This window comes from Panthera uncia (assembly GCF_023721935.1).
Source record: "Panthera uncia isolate 11264 chromosome C1 unlocalized genomic scaffold, Puncia_PCG_1.0 HiC_scaffold_3, whole genome shotgun sequence".
In the NCBI taxonomy this organism is placed as follows: domain Eukaryota; kingdom Metazoa; phylum Chordata; class Mammalia; order Carnivora; family Felidae; genus Panthera; species Panthera uncia.
In genome coordinates, this window is record NW_026057584.1 from 100,855,368 (window position 1) to 100,865,575 (window position 10,208).

General features: G+C 41.4%; 1 protein-coding gene across 6 annotated transcripts in view; it reads right to left on the reverse strand.

The window, feature by feature from the left end:
- Positions 1 to 260: 260 nt before the first annotated feature.
- CC1H2orf76 (chromosome C1 C2orf76 homolog) overlaps positions 261 to 10,208 on the reverse strand; it is a 66,214-nt gene continuing 56,266 nt past the window's right edge. For 4 of the 6 annotated variants that reach the window (XM_049615741.1, XM_049615742.1, XM_049615743.1 and 1 more), the window contains 2 exons: positions 9,484 to 9,565; positions 261 to 592 (listed from right to left, as the gene is read on the reverse strand). In XM_049615741.1, coding sequence (XP_049471698.1) covers positions 516 to 592; positions 9,484 to 9,565 — 159 coding nt within the window. In that variant the 3' untranslated portion in view covers positions 261 to 515. Of the gene's footprint in view, positions 593 to 7,715; positions 8,288 to 8,615; positions 8,683 to 9,483; positions 9,566 to 10,208 lie in introns of those variants that run through there. The other 2 variants (XM_049615740.1, XM_049615738.1) reach the window with 2 other exon arrangements.

Consider the following 10,208-nt stretch of genomic DNA (forward strand, 5'->3'; position numbering starts at 1 on the left):
TATTTGAGAGACAGAGAGGGTGGACACATCCAAGAGAGCACGTGTAGGGGAGGGGCAGAGAGAGAGAGAGAGAGAGAGAGAAAGAGAGAGAGAGTGAGTGGCAGGGAGAGGGAGAATCTCAAGTTGGATGCTTAACTGACTGAGCCACCCAGGTGCCCCATCTTCCAATCTTTTTAAGGAACCCAACATGCAAGCCACCCAAATAACCCCTAATTTCAGAAAAATAAGTTATGACTAGAGAACCAATCGTCCATGATGATTTTTGGATAACCATTTCTTTCACTTAAAAAAAAAAATCGTCTGTTTTTTTCTCATAAATAAATACATTATTTTACAACAAGAAAAAAAGAAAAAGTACAGACCTGCAGGGACAGAAAACACCACAGACTTCAGCAAAAATCGCAGAGCCTGCGATTAATTTTTTAAGTTTATTTATCAATTTCAAAAAAAAAAAACTCACTAGTGGGATAAAAAGCTTAAGACAGGTTTGCAAAAAGGGAGACCCCAAAGGGTTTTCACCAGGATGAAATGGGATTAGCTTTGTAGTTCTTATAATCTTCTTCACAGAAGAATGCAATTTCAGTTTCATGAGCTGAAAAAAAAAAAAAAAGACAATGAAAAAAAATGTTAATGTAAAACTAGATTTTTAAGCAAGTATTGAAATCCATATTACTCTGATTCAGTGTTTCAGACGCCGAAAGTGAGAAAAATGAGCTACTTGTTTGGTTTCACGTTTCATCAAATCAACAAGAAGTATTGGTTGTTGTAAGAATTCTGAACTCGAATAATTTAAAATTAAAAAGAAAAATACACAAGAAAACAATTAAAAACAAGAATTCGTACAAGACTCTGGTGTCCAGGAAACCATAAAATTGCTCATGTTATAGACCTCTTAACAGTCCCAGAAAATTAACATTTATTTTTTTTTCCCCAAATTTGCTGTTCAGTTACTGAAGGCAGAGGAAGAATGCTCTTTTTTTCTCTCTCTGAAATTAGCCTGTAGGTATAATAATTTAATACTTAGAGGATCAGTAGAATACTTTACAGATCACTTTACATTCTCCCTCATGACCCATCAAAATATGTGTCTGAAGAAGTTAATTTTTTGCCTGCTTATGACTAATTCATGAGGCTTCAACAATATGCAAAGTGAAAGACACAAATTGGCTTCTACCGCAATACCTTCAAACACCTCTAATTATTCACAGGGGATATAGCACAGCTAAAGGACCCACAGAGGGGCAAAGCAGTCACATTCTTTCAACCCAGCAGGTCAAGGACTCCGTCTTCTAAAACAATAAGTCAGCAACATTATTAATTCAGACTGGAGACAAATCTGATGGAAAGCCTTCCAATTATTAAACATGCAATTCTTTAAGGTGTGCGCCAACAAGTTCCACATTCGTTTTTTAAATTAAACCAGAAGTTAATACAGTCTGCTTAGCTTTTACAGAAAGAGCAAAAGGGCCTTCAGAATCTCGACAAGAAAACAGACAAGATTATTTGTAATGAATACTGATCACTCAATTAACATATCCTCTAAAAACAGACAAGTAAAACTCTTCAAGCCAAATAAATAGGATAATAGGGAAAGATGCCAAGGATTACCACCCCCGGGTCTCTTAGTTTACCAAACTCATCTCATCGCTAGAATTTACCACAAAAGAATGAAATTAAGGAGCTTGGCACAGCACTTCAGTTAAAAAAAAAAAAAATGCTGGTCTTAAGAATATCAAATTTATTGTTTCTCAATCATGAGTTGCCCGTGCTCATTACAGAAAACACAGAAATGTGGAAAGAAGAAAATAAAGACACCCATAGTCTCAGATCCTCATTCCAGTCTCACTGCATCTTCAAGATTAAGTGAAGATGAATCTTGATGAAAATCAGATTACAATCTCGGCACAATGAGCCTGGGGGTGGGGAGGAGGTGGGCAGAGAGAAACTGAGAATCGGTGAGGAGGGGCTGTAAACAAATGCAGCCCAGGCAAACCAGAAGCTCACGTACAGCTACATTTTACAAGAAAACAGCCTTTAAAAGAATGGCTAACAGGCCCCGCACTTGGAATCAGTAAACTGTTGACAAGGGGGCTTCAGAAAATTCAGTATTCAAAGAGAAGATGTTTTGGGGTCTGTCCTTTCTATAAAAAGCTCCCGGGGTTTCCTTTCTTGAAGTGAAGCAAGCCCAAAGGTAGACCTATATCATTTACAAGCGATGCTAATCGTTCTTCAAATGGAGAATGGGCAAAAGGCACCCTGTTCTTAATAATCACAATGCAAAGTGTTATCTAGGATGTGCTATTTACATACAGAACTTTACACAGTGCTTTGCCCACACAGCACTTTGCTCAATACACACTAACTGTAATTACGGTTTTCACTTACTGCAGCTGACATTTATCTGTACCCCTTTTGAGAAAGGGATGCATCGTATGGTTCCTCAGTACCGCAGTAACAGGTTCAGAATAAGCGGATGTAAAGAAAACACTGACGAAGCGTTTTTGTTTTGACATGCAGGTTTGCTCGGGTTTAATTAACTTACAGATCAACTCATTATTTATCTAAAGTATTTATGCCTTCTCCCATAATACAGGCTCAAAATGAGATCCTCCTAAGATCAAGATTTTATTTCCAGATGAATACTTTTCCTCAAAAAACAAAAAACAAAAAACAAAAAAAAACAAGACTGACAAATGGATTACACTCAAAAACTTCAGGCTGGTAAAACTGACACCCTTAAAAAACTGGAAAACAAGACACAAATTCAAAGCAGGTTACTCGGAACATTAAAAAGTAAGACTTAAGACGTATTGTAAACTTTAGTAATGTGGTCCTCAAACAAAATGGAATGTTTTTTAAAGTCTATAAAATTCTGTTGAAAATGTTTGAGACAACGATTTCCTGTATTGATGATGCAAATTTACTTGTGAATTTAAAATGAAAACAAATTACAAAAGATTTTCAAGACCTCTCCATAATCACCCTTTCGCACCATCATCCCTTAAATTCTTGCTTCTCCAATTCTATTTAAAATGGCTCCAGAAGAACCCTCGGGAAGGCTACTGTGTGCCAGTCCCCCAGGGCACCTGATTTTAAATTAAATGTGCTGTAGGCGACAGGGCACTCGGGTGCAGAGCGCCTTGGCAAGTGGATCTGAAATGAATGTAAAATCTAAAATCCAATAAATACACTGCCAGTTCATCCTTTGTCTTACCATCAAATGATATTAAGTAAGAATCCTTCAAATACCACGCACCATTTTAATGCAGACTTTCAAGTTTGCTGAAATGAACATAAGCCAGGACATTCAAACTTTGAAAATGAAATGAATAATTGTATACCATGTGTCTAAACAGGTCAGACACCATATACGTTCACCTTTAAAAGGAAAATAATAATGACTTTATATAAAAGGATGTAAGAAAAACCAATTTTAAATGTGAAATCTCAAGGAAAATTCAAGGCAATCTGCTTAAACTCCTTAACTAGCTTATTTCAAAAAACTCACCCATCGACAAGGATTTATTGCAGTTTCAAACTCCCTAGCCTGTACTAGTCAGCACCAATGTAGCATAAGGCACAGTAACTGTTGTCTGAGAAGAGAGACAGAGACCTGTGCGCTGACTCTGTGGGACAGATAATGATCAAGGCAGTCTGTAATGTGATAATAATTGCAGATTATGGACACACGTACACACACACACACACACACACACACACACACACACACACACAATACGCGAAGAGCGAGGTTTGGTTTCTGCGGCAATTTGAGACCAAAAGGACAAAGTTCTGAAAGGACAAAGTTCTGCCCTCTCTCCTGGCCCAGGAATACATCTTACCCTTGCAAGGTTCATAAAATCCCAATGTACAAATCATTCAAAACTGTGCTCACAGCTGAATTATGTTTCTAACTTTGCACCAAAGGGATCAGGCAGAAAGTTCCCAAACACAGTGGTTTTTATTTTATGTTTGCTTCAAGCGTCTGGTGTTCCTGAGATCAGCTGGCAGAGAGGGTTTCAAGCTACAGTTTGAAGAAAATGAATAGTAAAAGAAATCTGACCTTTGACAGACTGGACACAGGCCTGTGATGTCCACAATGGTGAGGGGAAGGTAGAAAGGAAACAGTCCAGACCTCTTGCTCTGGAAGCCCAATTTCCTGGGTCTAGCACCTACTTCCCTGAGTACCAGACTATCACTGTGTTGATGTTTAAAGTACAGAACAGCCCCCTTCCCGTGCTGTCAAGGGAGGAGAGCACATCTGCCCGAAGATATTACTACCCAGAAGAGAATGGGAAAGGGACCCAAACCTTCAGGAAACACAAATCAAACACGAGCCTGATAAAGGAATGGAAGCCAAAGAATCCCACAATATCAGCTGTACGTGTGAGGTCATCAGAAGGTGCTGGGCACAGAGTCAGGGATCTGGTCGTGGGCAGGCACCAAGAGTTGACACGCAGGAGGAAAACAGACCACAAGGGAGCTTTGGAAGGATCACAGGATCTGGTTTTACGCAAGCTCTTCCCTCAGATCAGCACTTCTGGTTTGGCCCACTGTATCTTGTCTTAAAATATTTCCAGCAAAACACAACTGGTTGAAAAGAGTTACCCTGCCACCATTTCTTTCCTAAGGAAAGAAGACTCAAAAGATAATAGTGGCAGAGTATTGCAAAAGGAAAGAGATACCCCCAAAATACTTACATGCAAATCTACCACTTAGGGGAATCAGTGCACAAAACCACAATCATTAATAACAAGGTAAAAATCTCTCAATTACAAATAACAGTTCTGAGCCAAGCTTTCTTCTTCCTTCCAAAAAGCAAATCTTTTTACTTCTGTCTTTTAGCTCTGAGTCCGCAAGCGAAAATTTGCCCTGACGTCAGGCGCAGAATATACAATTGGGATCTGCGATGCAGATAAAAGGTCGGAGCAGGAACTGGAGAATTTCTCCGTGAGAAAAGAGATCTTCAAACAAGTTTGTTCCCCTCATTTCCCCTCCACACACACAGTCCTTCTTTCCCTTTCATGAATTCTGCAGAGAAGTCATAATGATAAATTTGTTACATTGGCATTATTCCCATGGCAACTGGCTGTGATGGCAGAGTGACAGCTCTACAGCAAGATCAAGTGGTACAAAGGGAGAGGGACGACATCGAGTTTTTCCCTTAAACCTCTTAAAAACCGAACCAGGGGCGCCTGGGTGGCGCAGTCGGTTAAGCGTCCGACTTCAGCCAGGTCACGATCTCGCGGTCTGTGAGTTCGAGCCCCGCGTCAGGCTCTGGGCTGATGGCTCGGAGCCTGGAGCCTGTTTCCGATTCTGTGTCTCCCTCTCTCTCTGCCCCTCCCCCGTTCATGCTCTGGCTCTCTCTGTCCCAAAAATAAATAAAAAACGTTGAAAAAAAAAATTAAAAAAAAAAAAAAAAAAAAAACGAACCAGACACAGCACTGAGGGAGGGGCAATTCCCCAGAAAAGTCGCACACTTCAAGGGTCGTTTTTACAACTCTACTCCCACTTAGAATTTTTGGTTGGTCTCCAGGGCCCGTCACCTCCTTCCCTAGGTGTTAAATGAAGCTTCTCCAGGGTACAGCTACACGGCCCCAGGCAACACGGAGGGACGCGTGGGACAGGAGAGCCACTCAGGCCGGGCCTAGCGTCACCCCTGAGCAGGGGTAGGGGCTTGCAAGGTTCTTGTACCACCCTGGGACTCGTGGAAAGGATCTGATTCTCGCCAAAGACCCATGGCTTTAAAACAGGAATGACAAAAAGATGGATTTGATGCTTACCTTCACAGGTGGTTCATTACATGAGTCTGAAAGTTTTTTTTTATTTTTCTTAATGTTTATTCACTTTTTGAGAGAGACAGAGAGAGAGACAGAGAGAGATTGAGAGAGAGAGGGCGTGCGCACGTGCGAGCGAGCTTGTGCAGGGGAGGGGCAGAGAGAAAGGGAGAAACAGAATACAAAGCAGGCTCCAGGTTCCGAGCTGTCAGCACAGAGCCTGACGTGGGGCTCGAACTCACAAACTGTGAGATCATGATCTGAGCCGAAGTCAGACACTTAACCGAGCCATCCAGGTGCCCATACAGGAGTCTGAGATTAAAGACAATTAAACCAACAATTCACATTTGCCAACTGCCTTCTCCAAAATGGTTTCCAAATAAGTATTTCTGAGGGTCTCTACGGACATCGTTCCAGATGCTTTCATATATTTTTTTCATTCAACTCTTAAGACAACAGTCTGACACAGGTCTAATTGGTTCTGTTTTGTGTTATAGAGATCAGAACATTCAAAAACACTAAATGGCTTCCCAAAGGTCACAAAATAAGTGAAATGCAGAGCCCTCACTCAAACCAATTTTCAGGAGTCTATTCTTTAAAATTGGTTCCTTAATTTACAAATTAAGTATATGTGAACTGTATAAAAATTTTCCACTACAAGAACAATTAGACAATATGGAGAGGAAAAAAAAAATCAATTGTTTAAAGTGCCACCACCCGAAGAACCATTTCTAAAATTTTGTTACATGATCTTTTCTCCATATACACATACAGATGTGTAAACATATATTTTAAACAGTAATGGTATCACACAATATATTCTATTTCCATTCAATAAAGAAAGCTCTACACCAGTGATTTCACAAACAGGGAAGGGGAGAGAACCCCTGCCACCCCTCTGAAGGCACATCTCAACCTCCGGGGAGTCACAGAGTTTGAGGAAGCGTACTCCTGTTGGCCTGGTAACAGATACAAGACAAAGTTAAGGAGCGAGAAAGTCTCATTGGCCAAACTGACCTACAGGAAGTTAGAGGTAATATACATTCCCAAGAGTAGTACAAAAGAGTATCCACTTCCCAACATTCTCTTGGATATTACCACTTTTCTTCATGTCTGCTAGTCTTGAAACCACTACTTGTCAGGGCGCCTGGGCAGCTCAGTTGGTTAAGCGGCCGACTCTGGCTCGGGTCATGATTTCACGGTTCATGGGTTCGAGCCCCATGTCAGGCTGTATGCTGACAGCTTGGAGCCTGGAGCCAGCTTCGGATTCTGTGTTTCCCTCTCTCTCTGCCCCTCCCCTGCTCGTGCTCTATTTCTCAAAAATAAATATTTTTTTTAAATGTTTTTTAATGTTTAAAAGAAATAATAAATAACAAATTGGTACTTGTCCAAGGTCACCCAGCCAGTAAGTGGCAGAATGAGGTTGTAAACCCAAGCACTCTGGCTCCAGTCTCTAATTCTTAACCACTAGATTACTATTACTACATAAAATAGCATCTATCATCATGTATCTCTCTCTCTCAGGACTAATAAGGCTGAACTATTTTTCATATGTTAGCTATTTCTTCCACCAGTAGGATTTCTTATCTTTTTCAAGCTAATTATAAGAGCTTTTATCAATTCAGGCTAATAACTTTTTTGTCATATACAAAGTATTTTTTCATAGTTTGGTGCTTCTGCTTTAACTCTGTTTACAATTTTTAGTTTGTTTTTTTTTCCAACCTTTTTTACATTTTTTTTTTTTTTGGGGACAGAGAGAGACAGAGCATGAACGGGGGAGGGGCAGAGAGAGAGGGAGACACAGAATCGGAAACAGGCTCCAGGCTCCGAGCCATCAGCCCAGAGCCTGACGCGGGGCTCGAACTCACGGACCACGAGATCGTGACCTGGCTGAAGTCGGACGCTTAACCGACTGCGCCACCCAGGCACCCCTACAATTTTTAGTTTTTACGTGGTCAAATATATCATTTTGCCCTGATTTATGGCTCTACCTTCAAAGTCATGCTTGGAGAGCTCTTCTCCCCATGATTATGAAATTACTAAGCTACATTTTATTTAAAAAAAAATTTTTTTTTACATTGTGACATTTAATCAATCCACAACTTATTTTGGAATAAAGATTGAGATAAGGATTTAAGTTTTATTTTCCTGAATGCTTTGGCAATGGGCCTGACATCATTTTCTAGCTAATTCACTCTTTCCCCACTTATTTGAGATGTCAAAACTGTATCATATTGCGAACTCTGACTTCTTTTTTAGTTTGCTTCTGATCTTTTCCATGCAGCTTTCAATCCGTACATTAATACCACAGCAATCTGTTATAATAATTACAGCTTTATGCGTTAGTAACAAGCGGGGCTAAATTCTAGGTTCTGTATGCGTCAATAACACAGGTGCCACTTGCTGTAATAATATAATAGCATTTGAAGAAATAAATGCCAAAATAAAAACTGTGTTTTCAAACAATAGCAATCTTACCTATTTATAATATGAAAAGACACTAAATCCAGCTAATAGTGGAAAAAAACAGGGAAAGTCAGTCTAAGATTTTGTAACGTGTTATTCAAAATCCTACTTAAATTAGAAGACATGTCAAGGGGGCGCCTGGGTGGCTCAGTCGGTTAAGCGTCCGACTTCAGCTCAGGTCACGATCTCGCGGTCCGCGAGTTCGAGCCCCGCGTCGGGCTCTGGGCTGATGGCTCAGAGCCTGGAGCCTGCTTCCAATTCTGTGTCTCCCTCTCTCTCTGCCCCTCCCCCGTTCATGCTCTGTCTCTCTCTGTCTCAAAAATAAATAAACGTTAAAAAAAAAAAAAAAAAGAAGACATGTCAGGAACTTACCTTAGCCACACGGACCCTTCGAAACCAAACTCCTGACATATGTCACTAAAATGACTCAAGAGAACACCTGCCAAAAAGATGGAAAGCCTCCTAACAGGGACCTCACTTAGAGTACCCCTTAACCAGTACATGTAAATAATTATGAAGGAAGTGTGATCTGTGCTGTTTCATTAGAGTCACTGACCGCAGAGGTACGTCAGAGGCATAGTGCCTTTAACTGCTCACACCTCTGAAAATTTTCACTGCTATCGCCAGATGATCTTTAGGTGTACATACACAGAATTAGAGTGACATCTAATGGTCACAAAACATGTCACATGGTATTTCTTTAAAACAGAACCACACACAGGTTGAAGAGCTAGGTGGGGCCCCTTTTCAACCGCACACACTAGGCTCCTGCTTGAAATTCCACGGCTTGGCGGGCCCTGAGTGATCCAGAAGACTATTAGAAACTGTGCTGCACGTTATACAAACAACATCTTACTTCATTATTCCACGTTACTTCTACCAGGTCCGTTTCTCTCAAACCGTCAGTTCAAATGATGCTGATAAGAGTAAGTAGGTTATTAAGTGAGTAATAACCTGCCAATCACTTAAAATAACTCTCAGCAGAATTCTGAGCATACCTGCTGAAAAGAACTATTTGCATTCTGCACATTTGGAGAGCAGATATCTCCTGCCCTCAGTCAAATGATCTGAATGTACATCATTCTCGTCCTCCTCCTCTGAATAATTATCAGGGAGTGTAAAGAGCACCCAGGGTAGCATTTACTTTGCGGTGAGTTATCCAAACATCATCAGCCGGGCGTCAGCAGAGAGGCTGGGGGAGCGAGCGCCCCTCCAGCACCGCAGGGCCCCTCTCGCTCACCGATTCCAGCGGCTCGCAGCGTGCTGTCTTCCTTCAGCATGAGTCTGTCGTCATCCTCCAGACTCAACACAAGCTCATTCGTCTGGAAAGAAAAAAAAACTGCATCTTACCAGTACTTATAGGTGCTTTGTGTTTGGTAAGACTTCTCGAAGACACAGGATTGTTACCCTGGGTCACGGCAATAACCGGAGTCACATGCTGTTCCCACCACCGACAGGGCAGAAGCACACACATGTGAGCACCCATTATGTGTGCTCGCTCCGCAAGGGCTGGGGAGCACAGGGCTTTGGCACCAGGTCCAGATTAAAACTTGGTTTCCACCAATGCCCCGCTGTGTATTCTCAACAAACGACACAGCCTCTCCAAGACTTAGTGTCCTCCTTTGTAGAAAAGGGGAGAGGAAGGAATCTTCTCTTTTGCCCTGTGGTGAAGATGAAATGAGACGAAACCATCAATATGTTATCCGTCACAGAGCAAGGACTCTTCACGTTAGCTGCTGCTATTCTGTTGTTGCTGTCGTCATCATCGTCATCATCATCGTCATCATCTCATCCTCACAGTGTTCCGGGAGACCACCATCACCATCATCACCACCATCACTACCATTATCATCATCATCATTGCCACAACCACCACCACCATCATCACCACCACCATCATCATCATCACCATCATCACCACCACCACCATCATTGCCACAACGACTACCACCATCATCATCATCA